Raw genomic sequence first — 20,650 nt, 5'->3', positions numbered from 1 at the left:
AGATAACAGATCTGTTACAAAACTGATCAACACTCTTCCTCTTTTCAACACTGACAGTTCAGGCAGCACATTCAAAGTGATCCATAATACTGGAAGCAGCTGAGCAGAATTCCATCTTATTCCCCTTACTGCCAAATCAGTAAGTACTAAACACAGAACTGGTGTTTGTTCCTCAGTGTCTGAAAATGTCATTAGAAAAATCATACCCTAACTGACTAATGCCAATATTCCAAGGGAGACAGAGAAGTTTGTGCAGAAAGTATCCTAAATTTCTTAAAAAAAAAAAATTAAAAGAGAAAGGTTCTTTGAAATTAAAATGCTGGAAGCAACCAGCTACTTGACAATAACTGAAGCATTCACAAACACTACATGAAGAGATAAAGGTGGAAATTCACTACTCAAGAAAATGGTTTTGTAACATTGTTCACTGAAGCCATAGGCACAAGTGCTGTACATCAGGACAAAAACAGATCAAGTATCAGTGTTAGTACAAGACATGCTGAAAAGCACAAAAAAAAAAAATCATGTAAAGATGCAGAAACAAGTTAAGTGTATTATTGTAATAATGTGAATATATTGTAATACAGATTCAAAACTGCACAACACTAACTGCTCAAATATTCTGAGAGCTGTACTCCTCTATACTTTGAACAGGTAAAATATGCTCCCATTTTGCTACAGGTCACCTAATAAATACAAGTTGGGAAAGCAGGAGTTTTTGCAAAATTCTATATTTACACAGTTTTTCCAACAGCAGTACTTTCACTCCATGACCAGAGACACTGTCAAAATTCCAGTTAATTTGTCAAATTTTCTATCCCCATGGGGAAAGTTAACATACCTTTGTTTTCATCATCCAGGTTTATTATGGCATACATTTCTTTCATATCTGTCAGATCATGGATTTTGATGCTAAAACAAAAACAAAGAGTCAGTCATTCCCACCCAATCTCAGTCACCACAAACTGGAAGAAACCCAGTCCAATCAAGACAGCCTAATGGAGCAAAAAGTAGAACACAAATGCAAAATGTCTCTAATTTCCTAAAAAACAACACATTATTATCCATCACTGTAAATAGTGTATCACTCACAGTACAAAAATATTTGCTCAGAGAATTAAAATTTGAGGAAAAGGCATAAATCCAATTTGAAAGAATTCAGGGTTGGGAAACATAAACTGTTACTCCCTTTTAATCTGTTACAGTATTTTATTTTTAAAAGACATTACTGATCGACACACAGGGTTTGAAACACAGATGCAAATAATACTTTCAATCCTGCTGCATATAAAAGGGACAGAGTGAGAGTCTACTTATGCTGTCATGTCACTCAATGCAAGTTAAACCACTCCTTGAAGAAATAACCCCTACTGAACAACAGCTCAAGTGGTTGAAGTTGCACCATGTTTCGTTCATGGTTACAGCACTCTTGATGTGCAAGTGTCATAAATCAGCAGTTGGTCCTACACAGGGCTGACGACAGAAAGAATAGTTTGACTTCTACTATGACACAATTCCTCTTTTGCTGAAGAATTCAAAAATCACAGAATCAGGGATTAGCAGATGCGGAGCTAAAGGAGCTATTCTATCATATGCACAAAACATTTTGGAAAAACTCCAGTATATTTAATTATTTATTTCCTTAATTGCTCACACTTTTCAACTTTTGTCTGGACTGCAGGTAAGACCAAACACCAGAGAGGAGGATATCAGGTATCAACATACTCAGTAGACATTTAAATTCATTTTTCTCCTGTTGCTAAGCAGATGTTTATGCTCAATCCATAAATCTCAGTAAAGAAATTTGGACTTTTGTGTAGCCAAGCAACATAACAGAAAAAGAATGAATCAAAAGGAATAATATATACTAAAGTTTATTTCTTTTTTGTTTACAATTAATTATATTAATTACAGCTGCAGAGATTTTTGTCAATAATAGCTTCCCCTAACTCTCAGCAGAGCAGCAGTTCCAAAGAGCAATTAATCTTACTTTTTCTAAATTCACTTCTTAGGGAGCCTTGATGCCTTAGGAAGCATAGCATGAATGCCCAGTACCTCCAGCTCTGGGAGTTGAATTCTATTATTTATGTATAAAACTACCACTTACCAATTGTCTCCACATGATGCAGCTTTGTTTAATGACTGTGATACGGCAACGCTGCTTAGATTATCCTTATGATTATGAGCTTGAAAGACTTCTTGTCCTATTTCACGGATGTGTGTAGAAATGACTACAAAACACCCTTGTGAGAAACCAATCATAATGTAGCCATCACCATACCTGTTACAAAAAAGCAGCAATTTAGAAAAGAGCTCTATTAATGCAATGTGCAAAAAGCATTTTCTTTCAGACTGCTGGAGTACGGTAAATGCCTCCCAGCAACAAAGAAAATAAACAAATTATGGGAAATCATATATATCATGTTGAACCCTATAATATAAAACAGGTTAAGGGAAGACTATCAAAGATCCTTAAAGGACAGAACCATGTCTGTGCCCAGATGCCTCGTAAGTCACCTTTATTCTCTCCTGTATTCTATAATGCCACTTTATTTTCAGCTACCCGCACACATGGGAGTGATGCCAGGAGAAAGATTTCTGGTATCTTCATTGAAATAAGCATACCAGAAGATGGCAGCTTCTATTTCAGTGTTCTGGCCTATGTGGTCCCATATCAAAACAATAATGCCAGTCACTGTGCCCTTAGGGGAACAGCAAACACAGTGGAAGTACCAAAGCAACAAATTTGTGAATATTCTATTTACTTCTCATAGTGTCAAGTAGAAATAATGAGGTTAAGGCACAAATAGTTAAAGCATGTAAAGACAAATCCAAACAACATCTCATTAGCTCAATTGCAAGAAAAATCACTGCAAGGGAAACAGCCCAGGTATACCTTGTTACACATGGTCATAAAATAAGAAGCATACAGCTTCAGGTTTTCTTGGAGTTGAAGTGTAAAGGGATGTCAATTCCATGTTGCCTGAACAGGCATTAAAAGACAAGCTGTAATAATTCAAAGATACAGAAATAGTACAACTACTTTTTTGGTACAGATATGAAACTTCTAGCTTAGGTTTTCTTCATAGGAACATTACCAGTGGTGTTGCACAATAAGAAGGCTACAAGAACTTTGCACAGCTTTGCAAACCAACAAACTAGCTGAAGAACACAATTCCTAGCTCTTTCATCAGTTACTCATCCAAACAGTAAAAAACCCATAAACCCCTCAGTTTAATCTTCCGTCAAGACAGCAACAAATTTTCATTTAAAGCTGAGCATACCAACAGTGATTCTGTTGGAAGATACTGTTTTTATAGCTATTGAATCATCAAGTAAAATAGTAAAAAAAGTGTAGACTACCTTGTGTTCAGAAAAGAATTACTGAAAAGTCTGCAATACAGCCAAAAAAAATCCAGCCTGAGCAAGAGATAGATGATTTCGTTTCCAGCATTTATCAGAACTACTTGGAAAATAGTCAGCTTCTTAATACTAGAATAATTAATTGAGAAAGTTCTGCTCACCATTTGTAGCTTACAATACTGCCGTAAGGCTGCTGAAATTTCAGATCAATTGGATTATCAGGATCATTCAAATTAAAAAGGAAGAGAGTCCTCTTGCCAACCACAACACTTACCTGCCAATGAATGAAAAGAAAAAATAACATGACAAGAATGGCATAACTTTAAAGTAAGGCCCTATATCTTTACTAAAAGATGAGATTTAGGAATTTGAATAATCCTTAAGAATCCCATGGATTTGAATTCTGAATCTTCATCAACACTGGAAGAGATTTTCAGGACATTCCCCTGCATGAGCCAGTGGTTCACAAATCTAAATGCAAGCTCAGCAGAACATCTCAAATTCAGGACTTTCTCCTACAGAAGTCAGCTCGATTTCCTCAGAAGAAAAGGCAGCAGGTCACATAGAGTTATCCTGTGAGATTATTCCCACTTGAACTACAGTATTTTGCAGTGACTTCTTACTGTGCTTTCCCTGGTTGATACTCTTTCATCAGTCTTCATAACTGAGAACTGCATGTCACTGGGATCTGCATTGACTGAGGTCTGCAAGAAAGAAGTGCAGATTGAGAAATCAACAGTTAATGTGGCACATACTGATGACAAATAATTGCATTATTCCTGCCATATATACTTTTTCATAAGGACAGAAAGAGAAAGTTGCTACTGCATTTAGTACCAAAATCAAGAAAATCGTTGGAGAAACCATGACCTCAGTTTGGGTCTTAATGACACGTTAGCATAAAATATACTGGAAAAAAAAAAGCTCCTTGTCCTTGAAAGGACTGGGATTCAAAAGGCACAAGCTCCCATAAGTCCCAGCTTTGCTGGGAACCAGGAGTAATAATGTACACCTTAAAATCAAATGTGCACTATAAGTACTACCTGTCTTATAGTATCCCCTTCCTGATTGCTTATAGTAATCATTTTGTCTTCACCACCTAAAGCAAGGAGGTTTTCAGTACTCCAACAGCCACAAGTAATCTTCTTTGTGTGTTTACCTGAAAAAGAAAAAAAACTATACAACACAAAGCAAACACAACTACAAAAAAAAAATTCTGTGATGGAAATATACACCGTTTGGCCACTCAAACACAGATTGTCAGAATGTGGAACAACCTGTCAGAGCAAGAGCCCTTTTTGAAAAAATCTGCCCTCAGATGGAAGTCTTTTGACTTTATATGAAAGAGCACAGCCCCTGTTCTTCCATATGTATGCATCACATTTCTAGGGATTGTGTTACATCCTTAGCCTTTATGCTCAGAAGTACTCTAAGCAGGTAAGAAAGAGTAACTTAGCAAATGAACAACCACAAAAATCCTTTGCAAGAAAGGTAACACAAGACTCCCATGAAGCAGTAAGGCAGTATGAAGTATTCGTGTGTGTATACATATATATATATATATATATATATATATCACTTAGTATACTCTAAAAATACTCTGCTGAGTACACCAAAGTAGAAGGTGTAAGTTGAGTATGAGCACATCTTTAACCTGTATGTTCATACAGAGAACTGGAAAGGAAACTATGTATATTAGCAAAATTCCACTTTCACATGTGCCAGAGTAGTTTCAAACCAGCCCATACCAAGAACAGAAATCTTGCGAGAAGTCTGACGGTTATATATCAGTAAGTTTCCCTTTGTTGTTCCAACAGCAAGTAAAGTTCCAACTCGAGACCACAACAAGAAAGACATTGCATCCCTAAAACAAAGAAAAATTTTACTTTGTAGAGATTTCTTTCCTGTGTTCACATATTAAAACATTTTGCATAAGAAATTCTGCATTTGTCTTTAATTTCTATGAGTCATACAGACCAAGGAGAACTTTTAAATTAAGCAAATGTTCTCTACCAATATCAGAATTATCAAAGCAGGCAGAAGATAGTAAAAGTAATACAAAATTGTATGAGGTAATGTAACATGACTTGCACAAACGAAAATGGGTCTGCAAACATCAAGTTTTGATGGAATCACTGGTAATTTTCCAGTCACTTTCTGCATTGTTTTTTTGTACCTAAATAATCCTATGCATTTAGCCAACTCAAAAGTGAGTAGGTCTTGTTCTAGTCAATGTAATAAAGAAGTTAGAAAGATCTACTTTAACTTCAAGTTTAAGATAGAGCAAGGCCTATTTTGATGTATATTTAAGGCTACACAGATACTATACATCATGTTAAAAAACAAAGAGCCTCTTAAGCAAAAAATTTAGACCAGAATTTTCTAATTAGTGCAGTCCCTCCCAACTTTTTAAATTTCACTGCAGGCATGCAATAGAAATTTGAAAGAAATCTGAAATATTGACATGTGAAATGACCTCAGATATATTTGGTTTGCATATAAGGGAGCTTTTCTAATTTCAAAAAGGGAAGGATATCAGAAAAGCCTCATTATCACACTGTTTATGTCTTGGTGCTTATTCTGCTTAAGCAATAACACTTTGACAAAAAAAGAATTAGGGACTTACATTGATATAATGTTCCAGCAAGACTGCCTCCAGCAACCAATTTACCTCCAGTATTAGAGAGAAAGCTCATGGAGGAACTGCAATTAACTGCAGACTCCATTCTGTTAAGTACCTTGTATATTTTTTGTTGCTTTTTTTTTTTTTTTTTTTTTTTTGCTTGCATACTGGCAGGTTACTCTTCTTCCCATAGTATTTGTTCACATATGAAAATGGTACAATATGGTCCGTTCATTCCCACAGTATAACACGTGTATAACATACATGTTAACAAACATAGGACGGAGTTGATTCCACACTCTTTCCTACAAGAAGAATGCTTATGTAGAATGCAAGAGTTTAGTGGAATAGACTCAAAGAAGCCAAAAGTTTAATTATTTGACCACCCTTATCTATGCTTGACGGTTATGCAGACCCCAGAAGAGTTTAAAGTCTGTGGCCAAATTCAGAAAGATAAAGCTTTGAACCTTAGAGATCTCCTTCCATCCTAAACTAGTCTACTTCGTGAAGAACATTTTAGCCCCCTTACTAAGGGGGGAAAAATATCTTAGCACCACTGATATCACCTCCTTTACTTTTAAGCTCCCTTTAGCTGGTGTGAAAGACTTAGGAGAAAGAGTAGCCAGTGCAGACACACAAAAAAATTTCACCCATCCTTGTTGCTCCCACAAAGTCGTAACATTGAAGAGAAGCTCTCTAGAAACTATGGCACTGCTGACACTCAAAAAATAAACAAACACCCTGTAAACCCAAAAATCCCCATCCACAACAAACATTTCAAAACTAGCAAATCATATAAAAATGATTTAGCAATGAACTGTAGCATATTAGTTTAATTAGTATATATGAGGACTCCAATAAAAAGATGATTTTGAAGTATAGCCTCCACATCAACAAGTCACAGTGGTACACGTTAAAAAAAATTTCTTACCTCATGCCACTGTCTACTTGGCTTGTTTTGTTTGTGATTGCATCCCACAGAAATATGGTGCTAGATTTGTCCGTGATTATTGCTAAAGTATCTCCATCCTTATCCCAGTCCATAGCAACACAGTTACTGGAGAAAAAAAATCACTAAGAATGTTAAAATGTGTTTGTAAGTGTACAGAAACAGACAGAACTATGCAACTGAGTCCCTATTCTTCCTTTCTCCTCCCCTGCAAACCTATGACAGATTGCAGATTTATCTGTAAATTAGTTTTCTAGCAACCCCACTCTTACTCAAATCTCAGTGATGACAGAGGCTGAGAGGAAGGTCACAAAGGACACTGCTACGTATGTTCTAGTACTTGAAATACTGTCACCTTGATTTTCAAGAGACAGTGAACGTCCCCTGTAAGGTTCTGGTTTGTTAGAGGCTATTCAGAGTTGGGATTATGTTTCCAATAATACACCTCTGTTCCTCACAGCTGTCCTCACTTTGGACAGTTTTCCAGAGGCAATGTGTATTTATCATACATTGTGCAAAACACTGCACAGAATGACCTGGGCCATGGATATTACCAAGCAAAAGAGACTGGCACAGCCAGACCATATTATGAATGACACCTAACCCAAACAGCAAGATGTGATGGTCAGTGATGGTAAAGACAATGAGAATTGCATCTCTTGGTTTGGTGCAAGGTGGCAAGTACCACGAACTGCAAAAACTGGATTTCTAGACTTCTTGGGGAACTAAGTGAGTCTGGCTCATACTTACCAATGACACAGGGCTACATAAGCGACGATCTGGAAATTAAAGTTATACTCTTGACTAGAGGTTCCAGCCTTAAAGACCATGGGAATTTTGCCTTGACTAAGGGGTTTATCTTAATTGAAATTAATCAGGTAATTATAAACAAAATTAAAAATTTCCTAAGAACAGTTAAAGTCTTAAGAAGAGATGAGCAGTACACAAATGAAACTACATGAGGCATTACTGGTGCCCAGTAAAAGTGTATTTATTGAGCAAACCAATATGATGACCCAATGTCACACCATTTTTCCCTAGGGAGGTCTCCCCTGGTTCATATCCAGCCTGTTCCTATGGTCTGACTGCCTTTTAAGAAGTTCAATATATCTTCCAAAGTACACAAGTTTTAAAATTTAATCAGAAAAAAATCCAGTAAACTCCCATACCACTCTTTGATGTGAACCAAAGTGTGATAAGCTGGGGAAAAAAAAGACACACTCTATAAGTATCATCTTGACCTAAAGCAACAATGCCAATGTGTACATTTGGGCCACTGATGTAAACCAAAGGAGTATCTTTCCTCAGCAAAGCCACTATAAGAAACCGTTAGAAAATCAACACTAGCAAGAACGCAAGGATATATTGTACACAACCTCATTATGATATTACTTAATGTGATAGGTTTTTTGTTACACTTTAATTACAAAATTTGTCTTTGCCAGGTATGTTTACCAGAGATAGTATGGCATCCTACAAATTTCTTGCATTGTCTAAGTATCTCACCAGAAGAGAAGCATTTTTAAAGAAAACAACGCAGAAAATAATTCAAACCTATCTTAGTACCTACCCTGGTAGGCTAATTTCATTTCTCTTCTGACCGTGACGATCAAAAATTTTCACAGCACGATCACCTCTAAAAGAGATTAACATAGAATAATTCCCTTTCTTTATCAGTAATTTTGATGGACAAATGCAATAAATAGTTGCAGTCTTACCCTGTTACAGCAAGAAAATTTCCTAAAGTTTTCTGCCAAGCAAACTGCACCGGCGAACCAGACCAAGCTTTTTCATACAGACTGAATACTTGCTGGGGGGAAAAAAAAAGAAGAAAGAAAAAAAAAGTAGGAAATGATAAATCTTAAAATCATAACATATAAGAATACTACAATTTCCTAGCATGTTTGCAACTGAGTACTGTGGAGGTAAAAAACCCCCCCAAACAATCCAAACCAACTTCTGTGTGATTCCAACGAACCAAAGTACCAAAATCCCACATAAAAGTTCTTTCAGTCTGAGTGGAAAGAATTGAAGTTTTGCCTGCTGGATGTCTGCACAGAGAACTGTGACTCTATTAAAACTATTATTTTTGCCTCTTAGTTACAAGAATTAAAAAATTGCATGAGACTCTCCTAGTTCAAAGACCACAATCTCAATAGTTCTCTAAATTTAATAGAAAAGTCTGGGATCAGAAAGCATCCTTAGTTTGTAAAACACAGAAGACTCAACATTCACTCTTACAGAGATAGGTACCCTTTTTGTTACTCTGAATTCCTGAGTCTTAAAAGCTAAGATTTCAAAGCAACACACTATAGAAAGAGATTCTGACTTCCAACGGAGAAAATTTCTAAATGTCCTTTTTCTTTCGCACCATCCACAGGTATTTTTCTGTAACTTGGGTATAAGATAAAACCCACAAATTTGTTTCACAGCTTGCTATCGAGACTTATATCTCTACATGTCATAAGATAAACACCAACACTCGCTGTCCACCAAATGCCTGTCAGGCTTGCTCAAATCTGCCACGGGTTCTTATCCCTTCCTTTGGGTCAATGTAAACTGAAGCATTCTTCACACTGGATTTGCGTTCTGCTCAGAAGAATGGGAAAAATGGAACCACCACATGCCACACTCACAAATGACATCTGACAATGACGTCTGATTTTGAAAAATATTTTAAAAAATCTTCGTCCAGAGGAAGGCCACCAAGATGATTTGAGGAAAGGCTGAGAGAACTGAGAGTGCTCAGCCTGGAGGAGTGAAAGCTTTGGCGTGACCTAATTGCGGACTTTCAGTACCTGAAGGAAACCTACAAGATATACAGAGAGGGACTATTATAACGGCACGCAGCCACAGAACGAGGGGGAATGGCTTCAGACTGTGAAAGAAGGTTTAGATTAGTTATTAAGAGGTATTTGCTCTGACGGTGGCGAGGCACTGGAACAGGTTTCCCGTGGAAGTTTTGGACAACTCATCTGTGTAAGGGCAGCGTACAAGGCCAGGCTAGATGGAGCCCTGCGCAACCCGGGCTAGCGGAAGACGTCCCGGACCATCGCAGAGGCGTTGCAACTAGATGACCTTTAAGCTCCCTTCTACCCGAAGTCTTTCCACGAGAAAGTAAACAAACACGGGAGCGCAGGCAAGCACATCGGCCCCCCCCCCCGCCGCTTGCCGGCGGCCCTTCCCGCCGCGCCTCCCGGCCCTGCACAGGCCGCAAGCGCCACCGCCCGCTCGGCGGGGCGGGACCCGCGCCCCCCGCCCGCCCCCGCCCGCGGCTGCGGCGCCCGCGGCCGCCCAGACCCACCTTCATCGCGGCCACCGCGGGCTGCCGGCGCCGCCACCGCGCATGCGCCGCCCGCCCACGGCGCCGCGGTTACCGCGGAGACGGAGCGGGCTGAGGGCGGGCACAGACCGAGACCGGCCCCGGCCCCGGCCCCGGCCCCCATCCCCATCGGGAGGAGCTCTGCGTGAGACCGCGGCCCCCGGAGAGGGATACGGGCAGTTCTCAGAGGAAAAGGAGGGGTTTTGGACCCGCAGGCACGCAGAACGGACTCTAAGCGAGGGAATAAAGGCACACACCCGCCAGCAAAGCCTCTTGAGATCAGCTGTATTCCGACTGCAAAGCTTCATCACAAAGTTTTACCGATTTCTTTTAAAACAATAAACAGTTCGTCGAGAGCGTTAAAACATACGTTTAAAATTACAAATGTACAAAGGACTTTGGGTATCGGGCACTTCAAACTTTTTTTTTTTTAAAAAAAAACCAAGCCCTAAACATTCAATGAGTTCACATCTTCCCGTTTTTCACGCGCGGTGCTGTTCGGAGAACAAAAAGGACAAGGCACGTAAAAGCAAATACAAAAAGGCTTCTCCCGAGAACATTTAGACCCTTCAAAGCAAATCGATGTAACAGCAGAGGGCTCGAGAAAGGCAAATTATAAAGTATCTGAAAAAAATAGGTAACTTAAATAAGGTAACTGATTTGATACAGACCTGCGAGGCATACCTCACTCTCCTGCAAGATGCTGAACATGCTTAAATGGTGGCAGATGAGCATCTGGCAGGATTGGGCCCTTTACATTTTTAAATAACCTTACAGGAAAGACAGACAATTTCTTCATCTTATAAAATTATAGTTCTCATAGTAGTGCAAAGCCTCATTTAAAAATGTAATTAGTCTAGATGTCATGGAATGCTTCAAAAATTCCAAAGTGCAAATGTTAAATTAGTTAATTGCTTATCACACTTTAGAATTCTTCCAATAACTCATACAAATAGCAAAGTAAATACAAGAACCAAAGCAGAGAAAAAGATACGATGTTCTGCATCTTGCATAACAACTTTGAAAATCCAAAAAGTACACTGGATGTCAAAAATATCTGTCAGAAATTATTAAATAGCAGGTTTCTGTTAGCATAAGACAATATTTAAAATAAGGCTTTGGTTAAATAAAAAGTTTTCTAAACTAGGAATGATGATAAAAAGTGCAAAAGATTCACCAAATACACAACTTCATTTCCAAGGCAGGCATTACACCTGCCATTTACAATAGTTTGCATTGGTTTGTTAGCCTGCCTTGTAGTCACTCAGATACTTATTTGCATTTATTACAGCAAATCAAATCTATGGGATCCAACCCTATAACTTGTTTCATCCAGAGACAGACCCAATTATAACAAAGTATATCCATTTATAGCATCATTGCTCTGCATTTGGGGAAATCAAGGCCCTGGAACTATAACATTTGATTATTATAGTGAGTTCAGTCATTTTCTTAGCACTTCCTAAACAGAAGTTCTCTGCTGCCAACTGGCAGGTTGCAGCTGACTTTCTTACAAGTAGAATTCTTGTAACATATGCATGACAAAGATACATTTTTAAAAAGTGCTTAATATTGGTCCATAAGAACATTATGTCAGCTTCAGACCAAACACTTTTCTGTGGCAGATATCCTGCACCTGGTGTTTATTGGTGCGCTCATAATTTGCTTGAGGAAAAAGAAATCCTCTGAGTCTACGCGGGAGAATGTCACCTTCCCAGAGAAAATAATTCAGAGTTTTACAGTCACAACACATGCTCCAGCTCTTCCTAAGCACAGTGGTGCAACCTGTAAACAAACAAACAAACCATCCGTGAGATAAATGCAGTCAGCTTTAAGTAATTTTTCCCCCTAATTATATGGCTTCAGCAGAATGACGATATTACCCATGCTCTGTTAACAAGACTTACAAAATGGTCCGAAATTGGATACAAACACAAAGAAAAGGTAAAGACATTTTATATACCAGAGTGAAGCACTCTGAAAACAAGAGCAAGCCCTAAGGACATCAAGCAATTCTTATTGATAAATTTGATTATTCAGTAGTACAGCAAAAAAACACCTTTTTTTTTATAGTACAAACTGTATAAAGGAGCTAGACAGTCAGACAATTGAACAAAGGGTGGTAAAATAATGCATTTCTCAGAAACAGAAAGTGTCTGAAATTATAGGAGCAACCTCTCCTTTCTACTTGATTATTTGATAAAATCCTGTTAAGAGTTCTTGAAATCAGAATAAATTTACCAGTCTTTATTCTTTAACTGCAAACAGAATTTACTTCTGGCAAGACGCTTTTCTGCTGAGATTCTGCTGGACTTGAACAGAGGGCAGTAGTTTCTAACACTCCCCTTTGCTTCCCTTTTTAACCTTCATAGTATTGCAGTGTATGTGAATAGCACACCAAGTGGTACAGAGGCTATCCTGAAGACAAAAAGGCTGTTTATCCCAACTCCCCTATTTCTATTTTTTTTTTTTTCCCCAGGAACAATAGGCTTTTATAGAGCTGTCTGTGGCTCTGACAACCGTCACCTGAGAAAATTCCACTGCCCTCTCCTGAGCTGTGTGTAGATGAAGAGGTGGCAGACTGCTGACAAATCAAGAGAGAAGGAAGGTACACAAATACTTCCAAATCCCTCTGGGAAGGGTTTTAAACTATCCTACATACTGGGATCATGGCATTCAGTGAGATATAGAGGGCCAAGGCTAAGGATACAAAGGTATCAGATGGTCACCACCTAGACACGTGAGACTCATTTAGATGCAATGGTGAGAAGCACAGTGTCTCTCCTCTGGTGAGAAGCAGTTGCTGTCCTCTGGTACACTTTTTCTTTAGCAGGACTAACAATGCCATGGGTTATCATTACCAGTACCAGTGAATGCCCCAAGCTCTGATGATCCTCCTTGATGACTTGTGTTTTAAGAGCTTGCAGCAGTATGAAATGGAGGGAAATGGACAGTTGAGATTTTTGTGTTCAGGGATTTTTATAAACAGCAGTTTAGTTCTCTTTTTGGATTAGGGATCTGGGCTATTACCAGAATAACATATTCAGGTAATTCAGAGTTCAGTTGCCTAAATACTGATGTCTAATGCTATTAGAGATGCGCTTGGACATTCATCCTGGTCTGCAACTGGACTCCAGGAGGGCCTTGGTGTCCCATAGATTCTGTGCTGTATCTGCCAACCTTCTGTGGAGGTAGATGCTTTAGGGTATCTCAAATGGTATTACATACCAAAGGACAGTCAGCTCAGGATGTCCTTGAGCGTGCTCTTCCCACAGAGACACACATTCCTGGAGCTATATAAAAGTAACCAAGCTCTGAACTGACAGTAATGGTTTCTGAGCATGAACTGAAGAATTATTTTTATTTTAAAGCTACAAAAAGAAAAATGGGCAAAGGCTTTCTGAAACCTGCACACACTGCACATAGTATTCACCTCAGGATGGGATTATTTATGAAAAAATAACCAAAACCTTGACGAAATCAATGCTGAGAGATGCATTAGAGCTAAAACTAATCTACATTTATAATTTATCTTCAGAACAGGCATGTAAACAAAATCCTTTATGACAGTTTGGGGAATGTGGCAATACATTTTATTAGAAGTAACTGAAATTGTCAAAGAAAATAGCTATACTCTTGCAAAAGAAAGGAGGGCGGTTTATTGGAAATTAACAACTGTCTGTTCAAGATAAGTCATCTCAAGATGGTATACAAAGGAAAAAAAGAGACTCACAACAGACTAGTATGACAGTGCTTTTTAGAGAAGGAATACTCGAATTCTCCTTGCAAAAGGAGGCACATCTGAAATAACAATATTAATAGTAGTGTATGGTCTGATCAGAAACTATACCTGTGTCCATTCATTTGTCTGGGGATCATAAGACTCCACAGTATTAAGATATGTTTGACCATCATATCCTCCAACAGCATACAACTTGTCACCAAGAAGACACACTCCCACTGCATCTCTGCTAATGCTCATGGAGGCCACAGCAGTCCACACATCTGTTTTCGGATCATACCTAAAAGATAATATGCATTATGCTCTAAAACTTACTAAAATTGAACAACAACAAAATGTACTGGAATTGATGCTATCAAGGTAGTAGAAACCAGGACAGTACAGATCTGGGTGTTAATTTCAAAGGACTTTCTCCTTCCTTTTGAAACTGTTTCTTTAGTCATCTGGCAACACAGTCACTACTAGCCAGATGTCTACTTCCAAATAGTCATACAGCCATATGCAGCTGCTCTTACTACATTTTGTATGTCTAAACATACTATGCCACAAACAGTTCTGTTGCTACACCACAGTAGAGCAAGTGCTTACTTTAGGTACTGTATGTCAAAGCACAAGCTGGTAAAATTTGGTTTGGTACTAAGATTACCAAGATTACCAATTTCAAAAATATGACCCCCAAAAGTGGTTTGAAAAAATTATATGGGAAATGTGAACCCTTAAGACAATTTACAACACTTCTCAAATCAGAAGTATCAGCACAGTAAACACCAGATGGTTTAATGAAAAAAAATGTGTGGTTCAAGAACATTATCAACATTCTTTACAAGTTAAATTGAGAACTACATAGGAGACTCCATGCTATGCTTATGGCAAGGAATATATTTTAATCTCACTGAAAGAAACAATCTTTTTTAAGATTGCAGACACTTACAGCAGAACTAGTGTAATTACAGAGCTCTGAAGGGCTCTAAAAACAGTACAAAGAAAATAATTATTTGGCTAAAATCATACTTGCTAGAAACAAGTTGAAAGACAGCAGTCTTAATTTTTTGCATTAAGAGCATAGATACAAAGAGCTCTAACAATTTTATTTCCTGTCCTCTAGTCAAAATACTACACAAATGCATGCAAGCATAACTGTAACATGAAAACACTACCTGAAGCACATTTGCAAATAGAAGAGTAAGCCACATGTAGAAATTACTTTCCCCATTATTTTATAATTTATAAGCAATTGGATTTATCTGGAAATAACAACTTATGTTGCAAAACATAATTCAGAAGCTTAGTGTGGTTATAAAAGCCTGATTTTTAAAATTAGTATTTCTCAATTCTTTAATTTTTTAAAGAAACTAGTTCCATGAATTTAATGGTCTTCAATTTCAACTCACTTAAAGAGCAAGGACAAAATGCGTTACCAAGATGATTCCTATTTATTAAAGCCATGAGTTCTGTAACTTTGTTTCAGAGAACACTGATGTAGAAAAATACACAGATTTACTGCTTCTCTTGGGTTTCTGATTATCTGTATTGCCCTAAAATTTGCTAAGTAGTAACTTCCTATCTGCAAAACTTTCTGGGGTCTTTTCAGTGCAACTTCCACATGTTAAGGGCTATGGGCCACACTGTGTTTTCAGGTCTACTAGGACTGAAAGTTTGAAAATTACAGTTGTCTTGTGGTGGATTTTTGTGGTGTGTTTTCTTGTTATTTTGTTTTAGTTTGTGTTTTGTTGTTTGTTTGGGGTTCTTTGGGGGGTTAAGGGGAAAATATATGTCCTGGCATGAAAAAATTCAGTAAAAGAAGAATATGGGCAACGAAGACTTACTTAAAGTGTTGGGAGGTAACAAGAAAGAAGAAAAGTTTTACAGCTGGTGATGGGAGAGCAGGGAGAGAATTAAAGCATAGTTCAGAAATACCTAAAATGCCAGTGAAGATTTAATACAGTGAATTATGAAGTATTTACTATCTTTTAAGATTATTTTATGGATCACTTGTGCTTCTGCAATTTGTGATATAGTCATTCATTAATCACTTTACAGAAAGACATACCAACCTAGGAATGACTGAATTACATGCCAGTTCCTCAGTGCCATTAGGGGATACAAGAAAGAATTAGATATATAAAGATCCACAAAACCTTACTGTTAACTCCTTTGAAAGTTATATGATTAGATTCAGATTTCTTTTGTGAAAGAAGATCTGCTCCATTTTTAAAAGCATTAAATTCCAAGTTTTTTTCAGTTATCAATCATAACTCATTCAATGAGATTGTTAAAATAATCTAGATGAATTGCATTAAGGAGAATTTGCTTGAAATAATCTGTGCAGGTAACATTTTGAATCATAGTATGACTACATGGCATATTTTTATATGTAAGTTTCCTCTGTTCATGCTAAAAATAACACACCTATTTTATTTGGTTTCTACTTACATCTCTTTTCATAAATCACTTCATAGACTAGCATTATTAGAATCCCACAGCAGGATATGCCTCCATCAGGATATTACCTTTCTACGCAGTCTGACAGCCTGGATGTTAAGTTGGATGCTGGAGCATCATGGCCACCTATTGCATATAAGAACCCATTCCAGGTGGTTACACCTACACCACCTCTTCTTTTTGACATCTGAGCACAGAGAGTCCATTTGTTTGTATGAGGATCAAAACATTCTACTGACTTAAGACAAGAACTTCCATCTCGACCACCAACTGCATAAAGCCTACAAAACAAAACACAACAAAAGAGAAGAAAATAAATGCTGTCTGAATAAGACAGCTTCTAGTGAAACATGAAGGATTCCAAGTTTGTTAAAAAGAGAAGTTTAGAAGGAGAATTTCAACTTTCAGTAGACTGCTCTGTTGTGAAATCTCAGGCAAGATTTTGCTCCAACATTTTCCTATTGTAACAATCAATGCATAACAACAATAATTTAGAGAAAATGGAATATCTTACACAGCATTTATATTCCAATCTATGCCAACAATTTCAAAATCGTATATGTGACTTGCAGGGTCAGAAGGACAAATTCAGTAGTGGATCTGTGCATGCACCATCTCTACCCTGCCTCATCTTAGGCATTCAAGTGCTTCTCTGGACCTGGGTTTTAGTCCATGACCGACAACACTACCTTAAATCCCTCGCACCCACTAGGTGGCCCAATTTGCTCAGTCCTAAGAAAAAAGTTTCTAGCATTTGGTACATAAGATTTCAATTATTTGCATGGGCTGACTGAAATGAATTTTTAAAAAAATTGGGTTTAGGAGGACTCAATTGCTGATGAACCTTTAAAACTAATCAAATAATCAAACTTCATAAAGAGCTTATGAACAGAATTTATGAGCAATCTAGGCATAGCCGCAGACATGCCCAGCACTATTATTTGGAAAAGCAGGAAGGCAGAAGCCATTCTAAAAAGGAAGCAATGCATCAGAAGTAAAATCCAGTGAGAGATCACCTCAAATAATTTCAGAGCCTAAGAACGGTTAAATGATCAAACAAACATTAGATACTGTAGATAATGATAGTGTGAACAATTTACAACAGTTACCATGAAGCACTATTCAAAATGTCCTCAGTTTGGATAATAGTGTTTGGTTTTCAAAATATACTGACCAAGGAACTTAAATACAAACATCTTGTAAATATGGTTGATCTAGTCCTTCTCAGTAACAATTTTAATATGCTTTAAAAAAATTGCATGGAAGTTGCTTTGTTTAGTAATACAGCTTGTTTGAGGTAAGGAATGTACTGAAGGTTTCTGTAAAACTCTGCTCTAGTTCCATAAAGTCCATGACTAAAATCAACCCTTTATGCAACATAACATTTATGAAGCTCCCAACTTCAACTTTACCTTCTCTCAAAACATGAGAGAGTTTTCATCACTTATGCAGTGATTTTGCATTCTGGACACAGAGAAAGACATATTCATTTCTCTGTATGAAGGTTTTGATTCAGTCATTGAAACTTCCCAAGTTAGAGAAAGATGTTACAAGAAAAGTGCAGAAATTACTGCTCCTGCATCTGAAAAGCTGCATGCATTTTAAAATTGTCAGCTGTAGTGATCTTTTCTTGCTGCCTCCATTAAGAGACTAGGCAATATTCTATAATAATAAGGAAATGTGAGGCTCTAATTCTGGTGCTTCTCACCACATCTAGGACCCTCTGCTGAATATAGAGCAAACTTAAGACCTAACTGAGGTATCTGAGACTGCAGTTCCAAGGCAGCCAAAGCACTCTGCTTGCTAGTCATTCAGGTTCATCCCTCCTTCCTGTAGGCAGAGAGCATTTCCACTCATTCTTGGACTTATTTCAGATCTTACAGAACCCTTTGTAGGTGCCTTTCAGCAGTACTAATTTACCAGTGACTAGGCTTCCCAAAAAAAAACAAAACCCAAAAAACAAAAAAAAAACCAAACAAAAACAAACAAACAAACAAACAAAAAAAAACAAACAAAAAAAAACAAACAAAAAAAAAGGTGTGAAAAACATTTTTTACCTGACAGCATTCAAGTAGCTCAAGGGAGATGCATCAGATAGCACAGAATCAGGAAGTGAAAATTTGTGGACAATAGAGTGTAAATATTCTGTCACAACTACAGTACTACTCCGAAAATCAGTAGCACTTGTCTGCTGTGGTATTCCTGTAGCCACCCTGGCAAAACATAGCTTGCTCCTCTCTCCACTCTCAAAGCAGGGGCATTTCTTTAGTACAAATTGCAACTCCAAGTGCATAGGCGCATACCCAGTGAAACTAAGCTTAATGATGGGTGAAGCGAGAGACTGAATTTGTTAATTTAGCTTGAATTGCCGACTTAGCTTGGTTAATCACTGGTTAGTCTTAGTATATTTAGTGCTGATGCACTAGGTGCATTCATCAGCAGCAGCTCCAAACCTGCATTTCTGTAGCTTCAAAAAACCACACTGTGGATCTGTGATTGTGAAAGTATTGAACCCAACTAGACCTACAGCACTGAACTGGTTATAAACAGAAATTAGGCCCAGCTGCACCCAGCCCCTCTGATCTCTGGGGACCGGCTGGAATGCAAGGGGGATTATTTTCTGCCAAATTTCCTACTTAATGCAGCAGGTTCTTGGTATAAAAAAGATCTTGACATACTGGAGCAAGTCCAGCTGACGGTCACCAGGATGATGAAGGTGCTTGCTATACAGCTGTAATGCTGTGGAGAGGCTTGCTTGTCCCAGCAGGTATCTTTTCTGTGAATGAAGAAACTTAGCTCTTAATGCTACTAACTGATATCTATCAAGAGGAATTACTAGCAGTCATTTAGGATGTTCCTTTAATTACATTAAAATAATGAGATTTTAAATTTGAAAACAGAAATTCCTTCACATACTTTCCATTTAATATTGCTACACCAACAGTGCTCCTGGGAGTTGACATACTAGCTACGAAGTTCCACTGACGAGCCTGTGGATCCCATCTTTCTACTGTATTCAGGTAGCTCCACCCATCATGTCCTCCTACAGCATACATGGGACCTTCCAATACAGCTACTCCTACAAAACAGATATGAAAAACAATTGCTTCTGGATAAGAGGAATTGAGATCAGAATTTCTTAGTGACAGTCCAGTGTGCACCACAAAACTGAAAAAAAAAAAATTTCCTTTTGGTAGCTGATCCTAGCAAATACAATCTCCAGTATAATCTGAAGGAGAAAGGACATTGAATAAGCAGTTGGCATTAAAACAAAATTTCCACCCTCCTAAACTTTACTTTTGGATTTTTTTTTGGCCAATCATAAAACAGGTAACCTTGAAAAACATGCATTCAGTCTTTACAGAACTGTACATACCAAGACCATGACGATGAGTGGACATTGGTGGCATTACACTCCAAGTTTTTGATCTAGGGTTGTAGCATTCCACAGTATTCAATGTTTTCAGTCCATCTCTGCCACCAACAACAAACAATTTATCATCTAAGACTGCAACTCCAAACTGTAATCTTCGTCCATTCATGTTTGCAACTGGAGTCCATGTATTGGTACGAAGTTCATATTTTTCAATGCTTGTGGCTCCTGAATGACAATATTTGCAAGTTATATATGGGAAAAAAAAAGTTCTAAAGTATTAGGATAGTTTTTATTTTAGCAATATGCTGATCTCACAAGACACCATGATATCCTGCAGCATATTCTTAAGTCCGTGTAGACAAATAGTCTTTTTTGACTTCTTCAGCAACTACCTGCACCATTACAAAGGACAACTTTCTTGGTACTTTTCAAGATAAAATACAGGTTTTGTAACCGCTTTGCAGAATCAAATATTGGGAAAGAAAGGAATCAAATATTAGGAAAGAAATATTAGGAATATAAACCAACTGTGTGGAATGCAATCATATACTGAAAACAACTGTTTTGTAATATTAGACAAAAAAGCTGATGGTATGCACCATGAACTACCGAGAAACAGCTTTAAAACAACAAATTAAAGAAAAAACATTCTCTGCCGTAACTTTCCTAACTTACCAGATCCCTTCTAGTTACCATTAAAAACGACGGAATTTTCTATGAAAAAATTAATCCAAGTAGTTGTGACAGAACTATTTAAAAATTAGTCAAAATATTTTTGTCGTTTTGGCTTTTTTTTTAGGCATGTGCAGGTCACCTTTGTGGCCTTTCAGTCC

At 37.7% G+C, this 20,650-nt stretch overlaps 2 protein-coding genes across 7 annotated transcripts in view; both read right to left on the bottom strand.

Moving 5' to 3' along the window:
- Positions 1 to 10,259, bottom strand: part of WDR19 (WD repeat domain 19) — a 39,278-nt gene extending 29,019 nt beyond the window's left edge. Inside the window, exons 1-10 of one of the 2 annotated variants that reach the window (XM_066185624.1) lie at positions 10,240 to 10,259; positions 8,654 to 8,745; positions 8,506 to 8,571; positions 6,918 to 7,043; positions 5,112 to 5,227; positions 4,407 to 4,522; positions 3,987 to 4,067; positions 3,525 to 3,637; positions 2,108 to 2,281; positions 842 to 912 (exon numbers count right to left, since the gene is read on the bottom strand). In XM_066185624.1, coding sequence (XP_066041721.1) covers positions 842 to 912; positions 2,108 to 2,281; positions 3,525 to 3,637; positions 3,987 to 4,067; positions 4,407 to 4,522; positions 5,112 to 5,227; positions 6,918 to 7,043; positions 8,506 to 8,571; positions 8,654 to 8,745; positions 10,240 to 10,245 — 961 coding nt within the window. In that variant the 5' untranslated portion in view covers positions 10,246 to 10,259. Of the gene's footprint in view, positions 1 to 841; positions 913 to 2,107; positions 2,282 to 2,896; positions 2,913 to 3,524; positions 3,638 to 3,986; positions 4,068 to 4,406; positions 4,523 to 5,111; positions 5,228 to 6,917; positions 7,044 to 8,505; positions 8,572 to 8,653; positions 8,746 to 10,239 lie in introns of those variants that run through there. The other variant, XM_066185625.1, reaches the window with a different exon arrangement.
- Positions 10,260 to 10,530: 271 nt separating this feature from the next.
- The window catches only part of KLHL5 (kelch like family member 5), a 51,025-nt gene continuing 40,905 nt past the window's right edge, over positions 10,531 to 20,650 (bottom strand). For all 5 annotated transcript variants that reach the window (XM_066185622.1, XM_066185623.1, XM_066185618.1 and 2 more), the window contains 5 exons: positions 19,818 to 20,042; positions 19,358 to 19,520; positions 16,510 to 16,722; positions 14,108 to 14,279; positions 10,531 to 12,042 (listed from right to left, as the gene is read on the bottom strand). In XM_066185622.1, the coding sequence (XP_066041719.1) occupies positions 11,986 to 12,042; positions 14,108 to 14,279; positions 16,510 to 16,722; positions 19,358 to 19,520; positions 19,818 to 20,042 (830 nt within the window). In that variant the 3' untranslated portion in view covers positions 10,531 to 11,985. The remainder of the gene's footprint in view (positions 12,043 to 14,107; positions 14,280 to 16,509; positions 16,723 to 19,357; positions 19,521 to 19,817; positions 20,043 to 20,650) is intronic.

The sequence above is a fragment of the Chamaea fasciata genome, unplaced genomic scaffold, assembly GCF_029207755.1.
Source record: "Chamaea fasciata isolate MVZ Bird 193981 ecotype frontalis unplaced genomic scaffold, bChaFas1.0.hap1 SCAF_6, whole genome shotgun sequence".
Lineage (NCBI taxonomy): Eukaryota > Metazoa > Chordata > Aves > Passeriformes > Sylviidae > Chamaea > Chamaea fasciata.
The sequence above is the reverse complement of the archived record's forward strand: the minus strand, read 5'-3'. Positions and strand labels throughout refer to the sequence as shown.